The sequence below is a fragment of the Notechis scutatus genome, chromosome 6 (assembly GCF_049901735.1).
Source record: "Notechis scutatus isolate UNSWTSFEM ecotype Mainland chromosome 6, rNotScu1.2, whole genome shotgun sequence".
In the NCBI taxonomy this organism is placed as follows: domain Eukaryota; kingdom Metazoa; phylum Chordata; class Lepidosauria; order Squamata; family Elapidae; genus Notechis; species Notechis scutatus.
Window position 1 is genome coordinate 16,203,605 of NC_142014.1, and position 23,809 is coordinate 16,227,413.

A 23,809-nucleotide genomic window follows, 5' to 3' on the forward strand; every position below is an offset into this window, starting at 1 on the left:
GGTACATAAGGATTATCATTTGTCCTATATTGCACTTTTGCTAAAATAGAATCAACTGTGTCAGTGAAACTTTCCAGAAGAAATCAGAAAAAATGAACTCTGATTGATTCAATGGAATTACATTTAAAGTTTTCATTCCCCCCAAATATCCACCAATTCCCACCAATATATATGTGATCTTGCTTCATTTTTCTTGCCATTTTTAGTTCTTTCATGAAAAGTTTCCAAGTTTTTTTTAAATACCCCTCTCTGTGGGTATAAGAAATTGATTGCATCAAAGATAATTTCCTCCCTCTGTACTTTTGGGAATGGAAGTTTTTCATGGACAATTTCTAATGTTACTTGAGCTACTGTCATGTATGGACAGACTGAAAATTAAATGCAACAACGTAATATGATCTGAGAACATGAAAAGAAATAGGGGATCTATATCATTATTAGAAGTTACTATTTGGTCAATTACTATTCAAGATATTTTTTCTCAATTGTTTCTGAAGATGATATATTTTATTCCAGGTATAATGCTTAGAATGCTGAACTACCAGTGGAATCTAATAATTTACAAGAGATTTCATGCCTTGGGTATTATAAATTCTGGATTTTCAAAATTATTTACTGGAAGTAATTCATTTAGATTAAATAGTAAAGATTTGGTTTGTAATATTTGTAAACAATGTTTTTTTTTTACAAAGTATAGTGTTCAGATAAATGTACAATTTATCTCAGCTATTCATCATAGGAATAATAGCCTGTGGACTCTCAACTTTTCATAATTTGTCTGACTGAAATCTGCATTAAACAATGATTTTTTTTTTCAGCAGAATTCCTTTACTATAACATCAACCATCCAAATATAAATTATCTACATTAATTTAATCATTAATACAATATGGGGAAAACAACTCTAATTCTTTTACAGTCATAGAATTGAGTCAAATAAAGAAGTAACCACAGCAATGGCTTTTCTTCAGAATAATCCACAAATAGCATAGTATAAAAATATACATCTGTAGTTATTAGCAAATGAAATAATATAAATGTTGTATTTAATATCTATAAGTTTAACAGCATTTTGCAATCTACTATTCATGTTACACAATATATACTTTTGCATTTGAGAATTTCACAGAAAAAGGAAACCTAGTCCACATAGAATAGGAACAATAAAGTTACATTGAAATCATGAATTCTTATTTCCTTAGTAAAGAATATAAACTGATAATTAATACACCCATTGTGCATTCACAAGTCTTTTTTGATATCCCAAATAATGTGCTTGTCCTACTCACAAGTAGCAATAATGGACAGCTGACACAGTTTAGAAATATAAAAACAAAGTAGTAACAAAAGAATATAAAGATGTTCCATAATACCACATCATCAAAAATCAAGCCACATGTGCCTATTTGACTCTCCTTTATTCTCATCCATCTCTTCAACTAGCATCAGACAGTTGCAGCAAAGACTATAATTCTAGGTCTCCTTGACTTCAAAGAATGTAAATGAAATGAACTAATCATATTGTGGTTTGATTTATTGAGTGGTACAAAATCATTTGTATACATATACAGGACTTTTTGTCCTGAACTTGGAATAAGCAAGGAATATTTTGTTTTGAACATAGAATAAAACTTACAACATGGGATGTTTTTTTCCAAGTTCAAGACACATTAAGTTGCCATTTCTAACTAGGTATGTTGAATCAGAGTTGCCTTTTTGTTTCATATGTGTCCTAGACAGAATTTTGGAATAGAAAGGCTGTCCTGAGGAGAATAAAAATGTTCATAATATAGACAGTGCTGTCTTAAAATGTCAATTTTTTTATTTATTTATGTATTTGATTTCTATAGCTGCTCCTCTCAGCAAACGACTCTGCATTAAAAAGGCTGAGATTTTTACTCTGTTGAATGTGAGAGCAGGAAAAATCTATAATGTATATCCTGAGTGTGAGAAAAAGAATATTTATTGGAATTAAAGAAATAATGCAAGAATGTATAAGTGTATGCATATTAGACATTTTTTCTCCCCTCTGAGGCAATGATGTGAAGACTGTCTTTGTTATGACTTCATTTAAGAGCAAACCAAAATTTTCATACCATTTGATAAATGTATACGTATAAACAACAAATATAATGTTGGGTTTTAATTCTAGGTAAATATATGTAGAAATGTAACTTTAACCAATTCACATATCAAATTTGCAGGTGACACCAAGCTGAGGGTGGGGGGATATTGCAAAACTTTGGAAGATAGACTCAGGATTCAAAAAGATCCAACAAAATGCAGCTTAATGGTGAGAAAAGTAAGGCCATCCACTTACACAGGAAAAAACAAATATAAAGGTACAGAATAGGCAGTACCTGGCTCAACAGTAGTATCTGTGAGTGGGATCTAGGTTTCCTTATCAATCACTGCTTAAGTTAGTGATGTGCTGCAGTTGCCAAAATAACAAAAATACTGTTCTAGGCTACATCAAAAGAAGGTACCAAAATCATGGGAAGTGATAGTACCGCTCTATACAGGTAGTCCTTGACTTACGACCACAATTGAGCCCAAAATTTTAGTTGCTAAGCAAGACAGCTGCAACTTTTGCCCCATTTTATGACTTTTCTTGCGACAGTTGCTAAGTGAATCACTGCACTTGTTCAGTTAGTAAAGGTTGTTCAGTGAATCTGGCTTTCACTTTGACTTTGCTTGTCAGAAGTTTGCAAAAGGTGATCACATGACCCCAGGACTCTGCAGCTGCCATAAAGACATGTAAGTTGCCAAGTGAGAGAATTTTGATCACATGATCACGAAGATGCTGCAATGGTTGTAAGTGTGAAAAATAGTCATAAATCACTTTTTTCAGCGCCATTGTAACAGTCGCTAAATGGCTGTTAAGTTAAGGACTTCCTGTATTACACTAATGAAGTCACACTTGAAATACTATATCTGCTTCTGGTCACCATGATACAAAAAAAGATGTAGAAGCCCCTAGAAAAAGTTCAGAGAAGATCAACAAAAATGATATTTTTTTCTGGAGGCTAAATTGTACAATAAACAGTTAAGGGAACAAGTATGTCTAGCCTAATGAAGAGAAGGCCTAGCCATCTTCCAGTAGTTGAAGGAAGGGAAGAAAGTGTTGATTTGTTCTCCATAGCACCTGAGAACAGGTGGAACCTCCTCAGAGGGAGAATCAATGTCAAACTAAGGAGGAATTTCCTGACAGTGAAAACAACCAGAGGAACAGTTTGCCTCCCAGAGTTGGGGTGCTCCATTGCTAGAGAGTTTCAAGAGAAAATCAGACAATTATTTGTCCTAGATGGCATAAGACTCCTGCTTTGGGCAGTGGGTTGAATTAGAAGACCTCCAAAGTCTCTTCTAGCCCCCTATAGTTCTATGACATGGAAGACAAAACTAATTTGCGGATGTCTGTAAATGAGTTTTTAAAAGTAAGAATTTTAGAATAATTTAAGTTGCTTAATAATTTTAAGATAATTATAGTACAAGTGAACTTTTATCTTTAGACCATTTTTTCAATTAAAGCAGTCTTTTCTATTCATTTTGTCTCAAAATTGTTCCTATAATATAGGAATATGTTTCTAATGTCAGAGGAAGATAGATAGTAATATTGATTACTTATAAATTGATCACTGTATTTGTATAACAGTTATGGAATTTTTCATTTTAAGTTGTGTGTTTTGTTTTCTAGTGCATATTTTTCAAAAATACAGGTGCTAGCCTTATCCTTCAAGACAAAAAAAAGTAAACTTGCCTGTTTTCATAGTACAGTTCAAGCTTATTGTTTTAACAATCACTCTTTTAAATTGTAGGTAATCATTACCAAATGAGGAGGAAAGGAAGATGTCATCGAGTATCTTCAGCACGGCATTCTTCTTCTCCATGCAGTATTAAACGGTCCCCTACAAGAGAAACCTTAACCTATGCCCAAGCGCAAAGGATGGTAGAAATAGAAATTGAAGGTCGCTTACACCGAATCAGTATCTTTGAACCCTTAGAGATTATATTGGAAGATGATCTTACAGCCCAAGAATTAAGTGAATGCAACAGCAATAAAGAAAATAGTGAGAGGCCACTAATCTGTCTGAGAGCAAAGAGGCACAGAAACAATAAAGTTAAAAAGAAAAGTGAAACTCTTCCAAACACACATAGCATTCCACCCACTGCAAGTACTCTTCCAGAACCAAAAGTGCATGTTGTTGAATATAGCCCACCTTCTGCACCTCGTAGACCTCCGACTTACTATAAATTCATTGAAAAGTCCTCAGAAGAACTAGATAATGAAGTGGAATACGATATGGATGAAGAAGATTATGCATGGTTAGAAATAATCAACGAGAAGCGAAAAAGTGATGGAGTCTCGGTTGTATCACAAAATATGTTTGAATTTCTTATGGACCGTTTTGAAAAAGAGTCTTACTGCGAGACTCAAAAACAGGGTGAACATCAGTCTTTAATTGACGAAGATGCAGTTTGTTGTATTTGCATGGATGGAGAATGTCAGAACAGCAATGTGATTCTTTTTTGTGACATGTGTAATTTAGCTGTGCATCAGGAGTGTTACGGGGTGCCATATATACCTGAGGGCCAGTGGCTTTGCAGACAATGTCTGCAATCCCGTTCAAGGCCTGTAGACTGTGTATTGTGTCCAAACAAAGGAGGTGCCTTTAAAAAGACTGACGACGATCGGTGGGGACATGTTGTGTGTGCTCTTTGGATTCCAGAGGTTGGATTTGCCAATACAGTTTTTATTGAGCCAATAGATGGAGTCAAAAACATTCCCCCTGCCCGATGGAAGTTAACATGCTACCTCTGTAAACAGAAAGGTGTTGGTGCCTGTATTCAGTGCCACAAAGCAAACTGTTACACAGCATTCCATGTTACATGCGCTCAAAAAGCTGGTTTGTATATGAAAATGGAACCCGTGAAAGAATTAACTGGTGGAGGCACAACATTCTCAGTGAAAAAAACTGCATATTGTGATATACATACACCACCAGGATCTGTTCGGAGGCCTCTGAATATTTATGGAGAAACTGAAATGAAAAATGGCCTCTACCGAAAGGAGGGCATGGCCAAAACCAGGTCTACATCAAGGTTCCGAAAAAAAGCTAAAAAGTCAAAGAAAACACTAACTGAAACATGTGCAGTTATGCCTGCAGTATCTGCTCCCTGTATCCCTCCCCAGAGGTAAGAAAATATTTTTTTTTTAAATTTTTTTTGCAGTTGTTAGTGTTACCAACGTATTAATGAGGAGCAAAAATTAATGCTTAATAGGCTTTTTCAGGACAAGATACACTAAAGGTCCCAGATCCTTAACAATTAAAGGAAATGAGAAATGGTCATTCTCTTAGATCTTACTTTAGCAATAAATTTCAGTCATAAATGGTTTTCATTTGTTTTCCTTGTGTTGATTTGGAATAGGTAAGCCTGGTGACTAATTGAGAATGACTGCTAGATATGTATTAGGGCTATGCAGTGTTTATGTTTCAAAGGCAGAAAGTTGCCCTGGAGTATGTGGATTTGCATATGTAGCGCCTGTCTGTAACTCATTAAAATAAAGATTTTTCTTTGGATAATGCTGCAGCTGCAAAGAATAGCTACATGATCCTGGGAAACAATCCAGCTCTTTAAGGAGTTGCGGTGTGAGTGCCCAATCATGCTCCAGAGCATCTTTTTGCCTTTGAATCTGAAGCTATGCAAGCCAGAGGTAGGAACATAATCCCGTCCTGTTGTTGTTTCTTTTCATCTGGTATTTGAAGGCATGTTATTTCCAATCTGGAAGTAGCACTGTCTTTTCAAGACTTAAAAGCCTTGATAGACCTGTTCTTCATGCCTTTATCCTCTCTTGTTTTAATACCATCCAAATGAGTGACCGTAATCACGTCTGATAGTAATGAATTTCACAAGTTAATTATATATAGTGTGAGAGGAAGTATTTTCTTTTCTACTAAATTTTCTTTCAGTCATCTTAGTAGAACTGATCCTAATCCTAATGTTTTGATACTTCCTTGTCCATATTTAGTATTCCATGAAAGAAATTATGCATACTTTGATTATGTCACTGTTCAGCTGCCTGTTCCAGCTATTTGGAATTATTCAATTTTGTTTAATAAACTATATGGTGAAGCATTACATGTTTTCTTCTGTATAATTGATTTTAGTAGTACGCTGCTTTCAAAAACACATTTTTGAACAAGAGTTCCTTCAGTCTTAAAGTGACTGCAAAAGGATATCAGTTTTTGAGGTATTACTCAAGTTGCAGACATATCTTATGGAGAAAGAAGGGAGTTATATTGCATTTTGTGTGCTTGCTAAGAAGAAACAAAATTTTGTCCTTTACATATTTTGCAATACAGCTTCCATAATCCTATCATTGGCATTGCATAGTCTGGCTATTTGGAAAACAAATATTGTTTGTTCTTATTGTGTCTTATATCTTAAATATACAAAACATTTTAACTCTTCAAACTTCCAAAATGTATCTAGAACTTAAGTGAACTTCAAGTACAAGCTTATAAGCTATGAAACAGACAATTTTAGCTAATGTACTTTATTCCTTGTCCATGACTTATATTTAAGCAAAACAAATAAATTATTTCTGTAGTTTATTTAGCTTGATACTTGAACAGATATCTATAGTTTTTTCCCTTTCCGGCAGGCCACACTTTGAAGTTAGGAATAAGCTATGCAGAACTACAGTACATTATGATATTCATTCCTTGATTTCTAACAATTTTCAGATTATATTTAACAACAGTAACTTCAGAACATTTTTCTGTATATATGTGTTCTGGATAATTTAATATTAAGAATTTAAGTATATTTTTAAAAGTTTATGAAACTATGAAATGATAATGATTAATATGAATATGTCAGGCAGCTCTGACTTAAAGTGTGTTAAAATAAAACAGTCTTGTACTTTCACATTACAAATTTATAAAATTCTTTCAGTTGGAATACACTTCATCAGGAGCAAGGCTTGTTATTTTAAATGTTATTTAGAATGTTCTCCTGTTGAAAATTTCCATTCTGAATGTCCTGGACTAATAAGGAAGACTTTCAAGCTAAAATATTATAATTGTACTGTTTCTCAAAAATGAAGATAATTTGTAATCTACTTTTTTTAAAAAACCTGTTCTTCCTATATTCTAAGATAAATATTGCTGAGGACTTAATATGTATCTGTAGACAGTGTTAAATTATTAAACCCAGTGAAACTAAGAAGGGATATAGGGTTTCACAATGCATTATAATAAGAGATTGGAGGAGCAAATACACTTTATTCTGGTAGCCAAGTTTCCTCTAGACTGGAATTCTCAATATCATATTAAATTAATGGAAAATGCTCACCCTTCACAAATAGCATGAGTTATTATTTGGGGAACCGTACTCTGAAGAGGGGAGATGGATGGATGGTTAGGTCTTTTTTCATTTATTTACACAAGTGTATAAAGCCTATTTCTTATAGTGTGTTTTAATATCAGTTTCTAGTATTCATCTATAATTATCTCTGCTCCCAGTTTGTGTTTTCATTGTATCTTCTTTTTGCAAATAGAATACTTTATTAGCTAATTCAGTTTATACTGAGAAATAATGGCAGGAAAATGGTGCACCTGTTAGTACTTAGATGAAGCAAATAAGATTGGAATAATAATAGAACTAGAGGATATATCAAGCTAGATAGCCAATTGCATAACTCATCTATCAGTTGAAAATTAATCTCTAGGACGGGGTCTTCAAACTTGATAGTTTAAGACTTGTGAACGTCAACTCCCAGAATTTTTCCTCCAGTCATGTTAGCTCAGAATTCTGGGAGTTGAAGTCCACAAGTCTTAAACTTGCCAAGTTTGAAGCCCCTTGCTCTAGGAGGTCAAGAAGATGCTATAAAGGTTTCATGAATTAAAGTGACTTGATGGGTGATATAGGCACCATACAAATCTAATAAATAAATAATAAAAGTGACTGACAAATATGTATGAACCTGTGGTCTATTAAATCTTTCAAAAATAAATGAATTTAATTGATTTAAGTATTGTGAACTTTTATGCAGATCTGCATTATCTAATGGTAATAAAGTAAAAAAATCAGTCAATACACTTGTAATGAAATGTATCATTTATTTATTGAAGGTTTTTTAAGTGTTTAAGTGTTGAGAGTTTGTTTAGTAATCTTTCTCTGAAATGTTAAATAATTAATAAAATTTGTAATGAATATATAGTGATGTGCTGCAGATAGATAGATAGATAGATAGATAGATAGATAGATAGATAGATAGATATTCATATCCATATTCATTTACTCACTGGAGGTTTTTGAATACATGAATTGGTTAGAGTTTGTTTTGTAAACTTTCTCTGTAGATCTGAGTAAATACTCTAAAGTACAAAAGAATTAAATAATGTGATATATCAGATTTTGTAGTTTCTGTGTAACTGATAATAGTATTCTAAACTTAAATAATAGTAACTACATGCCAAAAATATTACTATATGTTTGTTTAGCATTCTTCTTTAATATACGATAAATCTTTTAAACCCAAAGGGATTTCTACTAATAATTTGTGACACAAGTATCCAATATTAGAAAAATAATTGAAAAAAAGTGTCTTTGTTCAAAGTTGTTCTTTGGATACAGAACCATGTGAAGATATATAGTAGAATAGTTCTGAAACAATACAATCTAGTTAGATTTATAATTAAAATATGTTTAGTGTTTTATTTCAAAATATTGCTATTTCTTTCTTTCCTGTTTCAGATTAAATAAAATTATGAATCAGGTGGCAATTCAGCGAAAGAAGCAATTTGTAGAAAGAGTCCATAGTTATTGGCTACTTAAAAGATTGTCCAGAAATGGTGTTCCTTTATTGAGAAGACTACAGTCCAGCCTGCAGTCACAAAGAAACACACAACAGGTACCTTTATTTCCTTACTTCATATATTTGGCATATTTGAGTTAATAATATATGGGTACAATTATCCAAGACCACTGTAATTAAGAATAATATAAATTATGTGAATGCTTATATTTTATACAAGGAGTAAAATATGTGCATTAAATTAAGTGTAAATACAAAATTGAGATGCTGTGTTTTACATGAAGAAAAAGCATTGCACATAATTTTGTACTATGGGCAAAACGTACTAACAGTTGCTTTTGCAATAGAGTTATTAGCTACTTAATATTTCAATTACACTAACAAATACATGATTTTTTTTTCTTTCTTAAGAGGGAAGATGATGAAGAAACACAAGCCTTAAAAGAGAAATTGAAGTACTGGCAAAGACTCCGTCATGATCTTGAAAGAGCACGGTTGTTGATAGAGCTTATACGAAAACGAGAAAAATTAAAAAGAGAACAGGTATATAAAGCTGTTGACGATTTTGTGTGAGTTTACATACCTTAAGTTTCACTTGGCAGTGAATGGAAATGATAGGGCTGTTCTTCCTGTAATGGGAGAGATTTTATTTTTCCTTTTACAAAATATCTACAGTAATAGCAAGCACCATAGTGAGAATTATCATCATATCCTCCAGGATGGTAGAAGGAAAGGATAGAAATATTGGCTCATGTTTAATCACTTTCCAGAAATAATTGCTCATGTGTTCTTGCACTGCCCCTTTTACCATTTCTGGCAAGTCCAAGATTATAACTCTTATTTAAGTGCTTAGGCTGGCCATAGCAAGAAGTAGTATTTTTTTCTATTAACAGATACAAAGTAAATTGATACCTTTGTGAAAGTAGGCTAATTTTGCTCATTCCATAAAGAATCAAGACTACTTTTTTAATGTATTTTTTTCTTTTCTCTTTATATTGTATCTAATTACTGTACTTTTCTAAAGGAACAACTCCATTAGAGAAAGGCTGAGCCCTGTGTTCTTTTGCATTTCTGAAACAATTAGAATATTCATAAAACATAATTTGTAATTTTAAGGTTTGGAGCTATAGAAAAACATAAATCTTTTCCCTGACTGTAGCAATTTGAAAAGTGTCTGTATAATTTATCTAGGTTTTCCAATCACTTTGTCCCATGTCTTCTTATACAGCAAATATACTGCTATGATACTCATTCTGGCCAAATACAAGTCCAAGAAGTACTTCTACAGAGTTGCTCAGATAGGCTAGCAGGCTCAGTTTACATGTGTTTTGTGAGCTATATTTCTCTTTACCAGTGTCTGTACAGAGTTTCCAATTACTGTGAACTTACTAGTTGGAAAGAAATAGGTGAATTGTTCATTTTATTGTGGAGAGAATTTGATAAATATATAATCTCCCAAAAATTAGCTTGAACATTGTTGTTAAAACTGATTAAATTGTAAATAAAAAATAGGCAAATTATTGTGGCAGCATTATTATTATTATCTAATAATCAGCATCCTTTTGGTCTTAAAAATAGCACAGAATTCTTTTTTCAGAAATCCATTTATTATTTCTATCTGTGTTGATGTCTGAACAGTTCTATGTTTTTAGTCTCATTCAAATTCTGAATCTAAATCTAACAGTCTGAAGAGTACTTATGTAAAACAAATGCTGTAACCTTACCTTCCCCTTCAACAAAGTTTTGGAAATGAATAAAAAACTATTCAAACTATTCAGAAAAAGGTAACTTACAAGATAAGATAACATTTATACACATATGCTTTATTTATACATTACACACATGTATACATTAGTCACAGTCCATCTTGAATACAAAGCAAAAAAAGAGTCTTGAAAGTTAACAAAATTGATACTATATGGTACAAAGCTATTAAGAGCCTTGGTATCGCAGTGGTTAGAATGCAGTATTGAAGGGTAAGATTGTTCACATTGCCAGGAGTTTGATTCCCTCAATCCTGACCGTCTCAAGGTTTACTCGGCCTTCAGTCTTTCTGAGGTCAGTAAAATGTGGACCCAGATTGTTGGGGGCAATATACTGATTCTGTAAACTGCTGTGAAGCACTAGATAAGTCTTACGTGCTATTGCTATTACAGAATTTGTTGTTCTACTTCAGAGAAATGAAGCCTCCTCCCAGAAGGTAATAAAGAAAACTGGTCATGGAGAGGATGTGTAGCATCTCTGACAATATTGCAGACTCTGGTTAAGCATTGCTTATATGCTGTGTCCTAGGTAGTAGAAAGTGAACTTCCAAGTAATCTTTTCTGCCATCCTTACCACTCTCTGAATAGCCTTCCTGTCCGAAGCAGTAATACTTCCAAACTAAACAGTAATACAATATAAAAGTAAGCTTTGAATTTGTCCTTCTACAGAAAGTGGTAAGGAAGATATGCTCTTCTCAAATGACACAGAAAATGCAGGCACTGCCATGCCCAGTTCATTAGTGTCTTGTTGTTGAGCAACCATACTAACCTACTCATTTAGCTGCACTATAAATTGCAGTTCATTTTCCTATTTTTCTTTAAACTTTTTGTTTTCCCCTTTTCACTCTTTATTTTTACCCATAACCCAGCTTCTTTCATGATTTTCAAAGATGTTGAGAGTGCTGTCTTTTAAAAAGAAAAGAAAAATGATTCTAATTTAGCATAGTTAGAACACAAGTGCAGGTTACATGATTGGGCTGTTTGGTCCAAAAGGAATGAGAATTATGACTGATGTGTGTCTGTTTATAAAAGGTCATCTCTTTTGAATTTGTGTTTGAATCATTAGTCTTTTATACATATGCATGGGAAAGGAATGAGTATAAGTATAAATTACATGAATGATTTTTAATGAAATGTTAAGAGAATTAATGAAAAATGCAAGGATGATGAAAAGTTTTGAATGTAGAAAGACCATTTTGTATGTATTTGTGTGTCAAAACTGGATTTTGTGGGAAAAGGGACAGAAGAAAAGGAAATAAGTAAAGAAGCAAAAATGGAAATAAATTATTGCAGGAAGAAAAAGTATGTATCATGTATAAAAAGCATTAGAAACCTGTGTAATCTGCAAACAGGATGAATGGAAAATGGACATAAGGAAAGAAGTTATAGAAACTACTTGATGCAGAGTGAAAAGAAATATGGTACCATAGAAGTATATGGAGATGCTGGTAAAAATATGAAAAAGTATAATAGATAGATGAAGAAGCTATGGATGAGAGAAAGCAGCATGCATAAGTAATGCTTATGTAGTAGAGTCAAGAAATTACAAAGAATTTAATCAAGGAAGGGAAAGAATTATTAAGAATTAAAGAGGCAAAAGAAATGTAGGAAAGTAAACATAAAAGATAAATCATAAGTGCTGTGAAAATGTTTAAAAGTTTTAAGGTTGCAAGTATGGATATACAATTGGAGAAATACTAAATGCTAGTACAGTTTGCTCAATGGATGTCTATGCAATATATTCAACAGGCATGTGATGATTTCATTTCTTCCTGACACTTGAAAGAATACCATTACTATTCACTTGTACAAATGGAACTATAATGAATAAATTCAGAAGTATAGGGGTCTTAGTAAGAGTTCTTGGAATAGTGCTGGGCAGAATTCTGAACAGAAAGGTAGGAGACGGAGATGACAATGAACAAGCATACAAAGTACAGCATTATTTATGCCAGGCAGGGTACATGCAATCAGATTTTTGCATTCAGGAAATCACCGAGAAATCTATATATATAAAAGCAAAAAAGCACTCATGCGTCATCACAAAATCTCCAGAACTATAAAGTCTACAAACTTGAAATTTGGCACGTATGTTCCTCTTGGCTTCTAGGTGCTCACTAAGAAAGGATTTTTCAAAATGACCATCAGAGCATTAGTATTTTGTATATTATTACTAATACACTCTGATGCTAAGGAGTTCTACTCTCCCTCCCCACCTGAAAAGAAATCTCTTCCAAATGCAAAACACAAGCAGAGGAGAGGAGTTTCAGTTACAGATTTACTTTCACAGCAGCAAACAGCTTTACTACAGAACAGTTGAGGTAAGCCATGCCCAAGCTCCTTGCTCCCTTGCTCACAAAGCAAAGACTGTTTGGGTTTCAAAACACCTCTCAATTCTCACACACTGACAGGATGCTAGCCAGATGAATACCGATGGATGCTGGTAGGAAGAGGCACGTTTTTTTCCCCTTATTTTCCTTCCTAAAAACTTGCCCGATCATATAGTTTTGTAGTGAACCACGAGCACCCTGCTAGTATGTGACTATGACAGAGATGATTGTGTGTCCGTTAATTCAGGAAAAGCATATAAAGTAACTAGACTTGAATTTTGAGATGTTTGCCCATATATGGAAATGCAGGTTGGTGGCTAAATGAAGTAAGAGCAGTATATGGTGGATGTACAGTTTGCATGTAGATCAGGGGTGTCAAGCTCAATTTCATTGAGGGGTTGTGTTTGACCTCGGGGGGGGGGGGCTGGGGTGGGTGTGGCCAGGCTGGCTCGATGTCACTCGTTGAGGGTGCAGGTGGTGGCCCGAGTACTCTGATAGTGAAAACGGGCTTCCGAGCTCCGTTTTCAGCTGCAACAGCCTCCTGCAATCCTCTGCCACCGAAAACAGAGCTCGGGAGGGCCACGCGCGACTCCCCAAAGCTCTGTTTTCTCTGGCAGAGGCACTGTGGGCCAGTCCTTGGCTGTTTCCAGGGCAGCCCCATGGGCCATATTTAAACACTTCACAGTCTGGATTCGGTCCACGGGGTCTTGAGTTTGACACCCCTAATGTAGATACAGTAAATAGGATGATTAGTAAATAATTTAACATTGAACCAAGGATCTGTAATGTTCCCTGGTTGTTTGTTTATAAATGCATAAAAATATTTTGATGATTTAATTAGAGATATTCTGGTTTTAGGAAATGAATGTATGTGTACTTTTGTATGCAGACAAGGTGCGGTATTGATTAAAACCTGAATGATCTTTAGCAAAAGTTAGATTGTGTAAAGCATTGATCTGAAAAACCAATTGAAAAGCAAAATAGCTGCATTTGATATGGAAAATGCTATTAAAATTACACATACATAGTGGAAAACTAGAGCAATTAGAGGAATTTATGTATCTTGGTAAAATTTACCAAGCGAGAAAACAGATGAAAAAATCTTAAGACATGAAAATGTTAATAAAAATTATTAGTTTGTTATGAGGAATAATATTAAAAGAATATGAAATTAATATAAGAGTGTGCTTCTGTCCATTGTATTAGAAAAGGAGAATTAGGTATGGCTTAAAAGAGAAGCTGAATAGTATGTTGAATGAATGGAAATAGATTACTTAGGTGTGTGTCTGGTAAACCAAAACTAGATAAAATTAACAATGAAAGTATTTAATTAACATAAATTGAAAACAAAAGTGAGTGATCAGTACAAAAGAAATATATTGAGGTGATTTGGTTATATAAAGAGTGAATAAAGGTCATATTGTTAGCTAACTACAAATGTCCACATAAGTGACCGTAATTGGAACCAGCAACTCAGTCATTAACAAAGTGGTAATTAAGTAAAAAACACATGACCACAACTGTTGTTAGGATTTTATTTCAATTTTCCTTTGCTATATAGCATCAAAAGGATAGAAACCTAAATGGCCACGTCAGCTAAATATAGCCAGGAAGGCTTTCAGAACTAACCTCGTAAATAAGTTTTACTCAACAAGTAAAAAGGAAAAAATCTTACAGCATCTTTTCCCCACTCCCCACCCTTTGGAATGCTTACTGCAATGCTGTGATAATTAGCAAAAATAGAATTAATGTTTGTATTTACATTCATTGGAGAGGATTGAATTAGAAGACAGCAAGGAATACACATGGAAACTAAGCAACTAGGAAACATTAGGTCCCTAGGAAACCTAACAAAAGCCTTTAGTGTGAAACTGATTAATTGTTAATTTTAGGCAGTTGCTGCCAACCAGTTAAGGAAGTTAGTATTTTTAGGGATGCGCTGTATTGTCAGGTTGTAATAGCTTGTTTAAGTGATCTGTCTATTCTTGGGGGGATGGGTAAGGCACAGAACAATGTGTACTAACTGACAGTAATGGTAAATGTGAAAAATGCTGTGAAAATCTAAATGTAGGCAATGATTGCAAAGCTACTTTTGCATCACCATCATAACTATAATGCTTGGTTCACGTCTAAAGCAGTTGTTATACAGAAACTATTTGTAATTAAGAATGTGAATTAGCTGAGAGATAGGGGAAGTAGAAGTCATGGTTGGCTGGAATTAATAAGCTCTTCAAGAAGGTCAGAAGTAAGTTTAAAAAACAAAAACAATGTATGAATTGGTATATGGACCTAGTAGATTCAGGGAGGGTTTGCAAATTTATTAAAATATGAGGAAGTATACTTATGTTGGTATTTCTTTGGCTAATTATTTCTTATTTCCTTTCTATATTTTGCATAATGTTGCTTACCCCAACAATAGTGTTTTCCACTACTGCAACTATAGGGATTCACTCTTGCATATGAGTGGTACAACATAAAAGATTGCTACTTAGAGAATTAAGTTTGCTTTAATATATATATTTCTAATGAAGTTGAATTTTGGTTAAGCTTAATAAATATTTTTAATAATCTATTTTCAGAGAAAGAAGGAAAGAATCATTCTTCTTTTATCAATATGTACTATATATTAATGATGCCTGTATCATCATATCTGCTAAATCATTTATTTTTTAAAAAAATTGTAGAAAAACATAATTATTTGCTGGGAAAGAACGGGAAATCTGAATATTCAATATATAATTACTATTGCATGGTTATTTTTTTGTTATGTTTCAGAATTGATAGCTTTAAAAATCAAACTAAAAAAAATAGATTCTCTCCTTTTTAATCAATACCAAGATTAAGTAGGGTGACGTTTACAAATCTTTTAAGAGAGCATTATAATTACATGTCAGATGTACTCCTACATGTCAGTTTGCCTCTTACCAGGTTTAACAATCTTTATTCGTAAACTCCACAGTTGAATTTGTTAAATGATCAAGTACATTACAATGCATGTAATTAAATCCAAACTGACCAAGTAAATGTAAAATAAATAATTTCTGCAATTAATTCATGTTATCTATTTTCTTGTGCTATTATAAAATTATGCACATATGCGTATTCCTTCTGCCTATAACTTCATTGTGAAAGTATTATTACAATGGTAGAATTTATCACTATGTGTAGTTTTAATAGGTTTGAGCTTTAATCTTGATTTATTATAGCAGCAAAGTAGCCAGTGATTGTATTTTGATGATAAGATAGATTATAATTGTCCTTCATTGTGCAGATCAAAGTGGAACAGGTTGCCATGGAGCTTCAACTGACTCCATTTACTGTATTAATGCGTTCAGTACTGGACCAGCTACAAGAAAAGGATTCTACTCGTATATTTGCTCAACCAGTGAATCTTAAAGAGGTAAAATTAAACATTTCTGATATACCGAAGAATTCATTGATGCAGTAAAATATAACAGACATAACATCTGTCATTGTTTTGACTGTAAAAAAGTTTAATAAAATACAATTTAACTACATTAAATTTAGAAAGAGAAAAGCTAAATTGTTTCAATAGCTACTTAAATTCTGAAGGTATATAAATCTAAGATTAATATTTTGAATACATAGTTCTGGATTATTTGACTTAAATGTTTTTAAAAATAATTTTACTAAAGATTTATAATATCAATATCTAATTCAAACCTAGAAAAATAAACAGAAAAAAATAGAAGGTGAAGAAAAGAAAAAAGAAAAGTAAAAAAAATAAAAATTAAATGAAAGAAAAATAAGAATTGTATATTGCATTACGGTGTGGTATGCTGGCTTGACAGCCGCAGACAGAAAGACACTACAGAGGGTGGTGAGCACAGTACAAAACATCGTGGGCTATTCCCTGATACCACTGGATGACATCGCTAGGGCTCGCTGCCTTAGAAGAGTGAGGAACATTCTCAGGGACGACTCACACCCCCAGTGAGCACTTCTTCACTCTCCTACCATTGGGTAGGAGATATAGAAGCATAGCCAGCCGCAACAACAGGTTGAAGAACAGTTTCTACCCGTGGCCTGTCAGACTTCTGAATGGAAAATAACTTGATGTCAACATAGTATGACAAACTTCTGGGGCTGGCACGTTGTACAACACGATCACATAGGGTAATAAGATTGGGTCTGGGTTAGGGACTTCTGTCCACACTGTGAGTTAGGGAAGGGGGTGCATGAAGGGAGGGTCAGCTAATCTCAGTGTACATATGTTGTGCTCTGACAATAAAGGTAATAATAAGAATATCGTAAAGAAAAAGAAAAAAATGTATAAAGAAATGACTTCCCCCTTCATCACAGTATAATTTTTTTTAATAACCTTGCCTTCTTTTAAAATACAACAAATAGTCTCTTCCATATCCCATCTCTTATCTATAACAAATTCATAAAATATAGTCATAGCTGTCCTGATTTCAGCAAAAGTCCATTAAGGGTTAACCACAGATAATCACATATCTATTTGAATAGTCTTAATCAAATAAAGTAACTTTATATTCATTCCATTTACTGCTGTCTTGTTCTTAATCCAATCCCTTCAAATAATATTTTGTTCCATTTTTTTCTTTGTCCCTTCTCATACCATTCTTCAAAGTTTCAACAAGCCTTTTTTTGGTAAATTCATTATAGGAAAATTATCAAGGTCACTCTATTGGCTTTTATCTGTTTTTATTATTATTTTTTATTATTAAGACAATAGTTCACTTCTTTTGCATGTTCAGTGTGACATTTTTTTCCACGTCATTCCTGTAACATAATTTTTAAATTCATTTTCAAATCAGTCTCAATCCTGTCAGGTAATACTTGATTCTTTTCTGTAGCATTTTTAAACATAGTCCATCTATAGAGGAAGACACACTTAAAATTAAACTTCTGGGTCCATTGTTGAAAAACATCCTTCAGTATGTTTTAAAAGATTTTGCTTCGTTCACTGTTAGTAAGTCAGGTTGTGTGTTCTCCAATTGTAATCTTTAGTTTTGTTTACTTTTATCTACAAATAGTCCTGGACTAAGGACTACAATTGGGAAAAGAATTTCAGGCATTATGATTGTAAGTCATGATTGTAAGTCAAGTCGGACCTGATTTTATGATCATAATTATGGTCATTTAGTGAATTATCATGGTTATTTAAGCAAAGCTGCAGTTGAAGTAAACTCCATAATCATAACTGCAAGCCTATTCTTGTGAAATTCTCCTGAAAACAGCAGAAAAGCCATCAGTTACAATAGCATGATCTTAGGACACTGCGATCAATCATAAATGAGATGGTTGCCAAGCCCCAAATTGCATCATGTGAACATAGAGGTTTTGCAATGGTTATAGGTGTGAGGATTGGTTGTAAGTGCATGGACCAGACTTTTTTCAGCACCGTGATTACTTTGAACAATCACTAAACAAACAGTTGCAATCCAGGATTTTTTAAAAAAAATCTTATCTTACGCTTTTTTAAGAGTTCAAAACAATTTTCGCACAGGAAAGATTTCTTATAATTATTTCCAAAATCTTATTTTGAATTTATATGGATTGTTAATCCATTTACAGCTTTCTAACATCAAAGATTCACAGTCCTCATGACCAGCATTGAGATTTGAAGCTTCATCGCTAAGTGATACAATTGTTAAGTGAATGCTGCCCAATTTTTTGCCATAATTCATAAAGGGATCATCATTGTTAAGCAAGTGATATAATTGTTAAGTGAATCTGGCTTTCCCATTGATTTTGCTTATTGTAAGCTCTCTTGGAAGGTTGCAAATGGTGATCACACGATCCTGGGAACCGTTGTCAATACACGCTGGTTTCCAAGCAGTCAAATTTCAATCATTTGACCATGAAAGCTGCAACAGTCATAAGTGCGAGAACCAGTCATTAATCAGTTTTTTTTTCAGTCCCATTCCATCTTTGAACAGTCATTACATGAATGATCATAAATTGAGGGTTACCCGTAATCACCCTTTTGCTTCTTATTCCAGAAAAAAAAATTAAATCCTTAAATTTATATTTGAAACTTCTTTCACTAAGGATTAAAGGTAACTCAGCGTTACAAAATCCAAAGGTTTCTAATAGCTTAAAACTAGTTAACAAAAAGTTTCCAAAAATGATTTTAAGACATATGCAAACCCAGTATTCTTTTGAGGCACCAAAGCCGTGGTTTGAGCAAGATGACTATTCCTTTATCTCCCAGAGTTCTAAACCCACCAGGGTCTGCTATCTCATGGTTCCCTTGTGAGGAACAACTGTTTCAAACACCTGTGAGTGATTTCAATTCCACTCCTTGTCTGGAGACAAATTACAAAGAAGGCAGTCTACTCGCTGACTTTTCATTCCGCTATGGTTATTTGCTTCACTTCAAACCAAGTTGCTTTGTTCACCATTTCTTCCTTGGAAATCCAGGCTTAAATGTTAAAATAACTTAATTAGGTTAAACTCACTTTGAAACAAAACAGATGCATTTAAATATAGGATGCTTCGAATAAGATGCAAGAGTCAAGTTCTAAATGTCAAAAAAATGTAAATTAAAATCAGGCCATTTTGGTTTTTCTTAATATTTTCTAATAATCAATTGCAGCTTTTCAAAACAATATTTTGAATTTCAGTTATATTATTCAAAGTGCATATAAGAATATTCTATGGATAGAACTGGTGGTTTTGCACAGCCTATGTTCAGACTGAAACAAACATGTTCGGACACGGACTGTTGTCCAGAATGTTGACAGTAGAAAAAAGAGAGGTCAGTGGAATGATGTAGCATGCAAAGTCTAAGGGAAGAAAGGGAAAGCATTGGGATGATTGTGGGAAAGTGGGCTGGCTACTTGGACACGAGTGGCACTAGGAGTGCTATTCAGGTAGTAACACTCAACAAAAAGAAGCAAAGAAAAGGAAATCATGGGATTATTGGGAAGTGTTGCTGATCAGTTAAATATTCGCTCCTGGAATTTAAATGACAGAGAAGGAATGGCAACATGCAGCTAAGGAGGAGGGAAGATTGGAGTAAGATGGTCAGACAAGACATGCAATAAGTACAAAATGTAGCAGCCTTGTTCTATTTATCCTATAAGACCCCTCCAGATTTCTCTTGGTAAAAACCAGAATGATTAACATCTTGCAGGGTTGGTTGATTCATCTGAATTGAAACTACAACATCCCACTCCCCACCCCACGCCTGTACTAAAATGGTGTAACTTCTGAGCTACAGTGTGTTCAGTGCATGGAACAAATACATGTTTGGTTTCATGCATTCCCGTAATTATCTATCCATACATCCTATCTACATGTCTTATATTTAAAATCTGTATTTCAGGTTCCTGATTATTTGGATCACATCAAACATCCCATGGATTTTTCTACTATGAGAAAACGGTTAGATGGCCAAGGTTATAAAAATATCGATGAGTTTGAAGAAGATTTCAACCTTATTATTGAGAACTGTCTGAAGTACAATGCAAAAGACACAATATTCTACAGGGCTGCGGTGCGGTTAAGAGATCAAGGAGGTGTTGTTTTAAGACAAGCTAGAAGAGATGCTGAAGCAATTGGATATAATAATGAAACTGGAATGCACTTACCTGAACGGCCGAAACTTGAATCTCCTCCACCTTTTACCTGGGAAGATGGTAAGGAGATAAATGTCAACTATTGCAGCAATATTTTCATGTCTTTGTATGAACCAACATATTTTTGCATGTATATTCTACACAGTAAGTGAACACTTTCAGGCATGTTCTTCTACATTCTTAGGCAATAGTTGTACATAATTAACTCTACATAAAAACAATCCTGTACCATAAATTGTTTTAAAATTAGTTCTGCATTTAAAATTGAAGGGTGATGTGGATGGATTATTATTAATTAAAAAAAAGGAAAATATGAGACACTATTTGAAGTATCTCTATGTTGTATTATGTGCTTTTGAACTGCTGCTTGGAAGAGACTATTTGCTATCTATTTCCCTTCCTATTGTTTCTTCCCAAATTGTCATCTTTATATTTATTTACTGTTCTTTCTGTTGGAAGATAATGTCTCTATATATCCCAAACTGGTTTGTATGTGTGAGAGAGAATGATTGGTGTAAGCAGGTGTGCATCAATTAATGTTATAAATGGAAGAGTATCTTATTTTACATATATTTTTAATTAATAGCTTTTAATCACATCATATATTTATTGGGCAAGCAATAGGATTGCACTAGATTTTTCTAATACAGAGTTGCTAAACCTAAATTCACAAGGCAGGGAAGGTGAGTTTTCCAGAGGAATTTTTCTTTGCTGTAAATTCTTTCCTTAAATTTAATATTATATTTAGTATTACATTTATCCTTTCAGAAAATATGGTTTGTTTACTAGGACTGCTATAGTAACAATTTTTCAGTTACTTTACGTGATGTTTCAAGAAAAAAACATTCTTTTGTTTAAGGCTCAACAGTCAAACCTTGGATCTTATCTTTGTACTGTTTATACAATTAATATGAATTTCTACTTGAATACTAGTGGAAAACAAAAGCATAATGGCAGCTCACACTAATACATTTTAGTAGACTTGTAAAGAATTAGTGATTGCCTAATTCATCTTACATTATTCCACTAGTCCTTTCTCAGTAAATAAATTATGTTTTGCATCATGTAAGTAAGTGCCTCCCCAAGATTTTAAGTGTTCATAATTTTTGGAATAAAGTTGAACTTAATTCAGGGCTGTATTAGATATAAATGTCTCTTCCAGAAATTAATTGTACTTTCTTTTAATAGACTGGATGGAGGCCTTTATTGCTATAGAGCTTTGTACTATGAAAATAAAATGAAATGGTCTTTGCTTGAGGCTGCTTTGTGTCTTGGATAATCATGGATATATATATAGCCTGTGTGCTCTAACACCATGTGACACATGTTGAAAACATTGAAGTAATACTTTGAGATACAAGAATCAAACTGCATGAGTGATACAGAAAGTCATTTTTGGCTGCTTAAAATTAAAAGCTTTGATTTGAACATTAACTTTAAGGCAGAGGTTAGATTGACCAGTTCTTACCTTGCAATGGAGTAAGTGGCAACTATTTGTGCTGTGCTTCAGGAGTAAAAATATTATGTGCAATGTGGTTTTTGTCTGTGAATTGGATTTGAAAAAGTGATGCTCTCATTGGTAGTAGTATACTCCATATTGGATTGCTGCTGGAAGAATGAATTTTATAGCAATCAATATATCAAGTTTATGTTTTAAGTTAATTGATTGCCAGATGAAATCATAGTTACCTATCGAGTGGCAGTATTATCTGTTCTTAAGGTACCAAGAATTGAATCTGAAATGTATGCCACCCAGCTTTTTATGCCAGCAAAATCATTCAACAAAGGCATAAGGAGATTTAATGTTTTATAATAATAACTAGGATAAAACTTCAGGTATTAACATGGGATGATGTTTAGTGTTTGCAGCGTAAGTCAATTGAAATAGCAACCTAATAGCTTTGGTTTTATTGATTATCATTGTGCAGCAGAGTCATGCTGTTCCTCATACTATAGAAAAGTATTGTAAATGCCTATGTTTCAATTCAGTGGATAGGTTACTGAATCCTGCCAACAGAGTGCACATGTCTTTGGAAGAGCAGCTGAAAGAATTGTTGGAAAAACTTGATCTCACTTGTGCAATGAAATCCAGCGGGTCTCGGAGCAAACGAGCAAAGCTTCTAAAAAAGGAAATTAACTTGATTCGCAGCAAGATAAGTCAGCAACATCATCAGTCCCCTCAAATTGAATCAGGTATTGGAAGTTTTGAAGAAGAAAATGCGGTAGTGGAACACGAAAGTGAAGAAGAAGGTAAGAGACATCTTGATTTAAATCATAATAGTACATTCAGTGGGAGAAGGTTGGGGGTGGATAGAAGAGCTAATTTACTATTAGCTGTAAAGTTTTAGAAGTCCAAAACAGTTCTAAATAGGAGCATAAGGGGTATGTTTTGTTACTAAATAAATATACCGGTAGCTTGAAATGATCTGTTTTTCTGTTTTTCCTTATCCAGAATCAAACAGTATATTTAAATGGTAAATTCTGAACCCATGAGAAGAAATATTCTTCTTTCCCCGTATTGTTTTTAGGGGAGGGGAATGGAGATTTTAGAAATATTTTAGTGGTCACTATTAATACCTAAATTAACTTTTAATGCTTTATCATAAATTTGTTGATGCATTTAATAAACTTGCAGAGCAACTCCATGCATTTTTATTCAAAATAAAAATATGTTCTCTTTTGTAGAGATTACTCTCAGGTAATATATGTAAGAGTGCAGTTTCCAAAATGTTAGTTTTCTGCAAGGAGAATTGTAAATATGTTCAATACTAGAGGAGACTGAAATACAAAATGTTTTAGCAATATCTTTACATTTTATCTAAAAAGTAGGGAAAATGTTGTAAATAGAAACCTCAGATGTTATAGAAAGCAAAAGAAAGGACATCCAAGACAGACCCGCAATCACAATACTAAATATTTAGAAATCAAGTTGATTCCTTATTAATTTATAATCTCTAAGAGGTTGTTGGTGGTGTCATAGCCAGTTTAATGGGAGAGGTGAACAGGTTAAAAAAAAATCCAAATTGTTGTTCTAAGTCATAAAGATAGAAGACGCAAGATTTTTTTTCCAGAAGACCGTTTTTAACCTGATACTTTCCAGATTTAATAGTTGACAACAATTGACATGAGGAGAGTAAGAAGAAGGATTCAGATGTTACATTTTCCCCCCTTCAACTTTCATTTCTAGTATTATAGTTTGTGAAGTGTAAACCACGGTTTTGAATGCAAATTGCATTCTGGCACAATAAAAGATAAATGAGACTTTTTTAAAAAAAATAGCCATACATATGTAGCCTTGTTTAGTTTTTTTTAGGCTGAAGCTGC

General features: G+C 33.5%; 1 protein-coding gene across 4 annotated transcripts in view; it reads left to right on the forward strand.

The window, feature by feature from the left end:
* BRD1 (bromodomain containing 1) overlaps positions 1–23,809 on the forward strand; it is a 49,511-nt gene that overhangs the window by 4,064 nt on the left and 21,638 nt on the right. For all 4 annotated transcript variants that reach the window (XM_026669016.2, XM_026669017.2, XM_087969429.1 and 1 more), the window contains exons 2-7: positions 3,816–5,193; positions 8,761–8,917; positions 9,233–9,364; positions 16,186–16,314; positions 20,233–20,545; positions 22,475–22,735. In XM_026669016.2, the coding sequence (XP_026524801.1) occupies positions 3,830–5,193; positions 8,761–8,917; positions 9,233–9,364; positions 16,186–16,314; positions 20,233–20,545; positions 22,475–22,735 (2,356 nt within the window). In that variant the 5' untranslated portion in view covers positions 3,816–3,829. The remainder of the gene's footprint in view (positions 1–3,815; positions 5,194–8,760; positions 8,918–9,232; positions 9,365–16,185; positions 16,315–20,232; positions 20,546–22,474; positions 22,736–23,809) is intronic.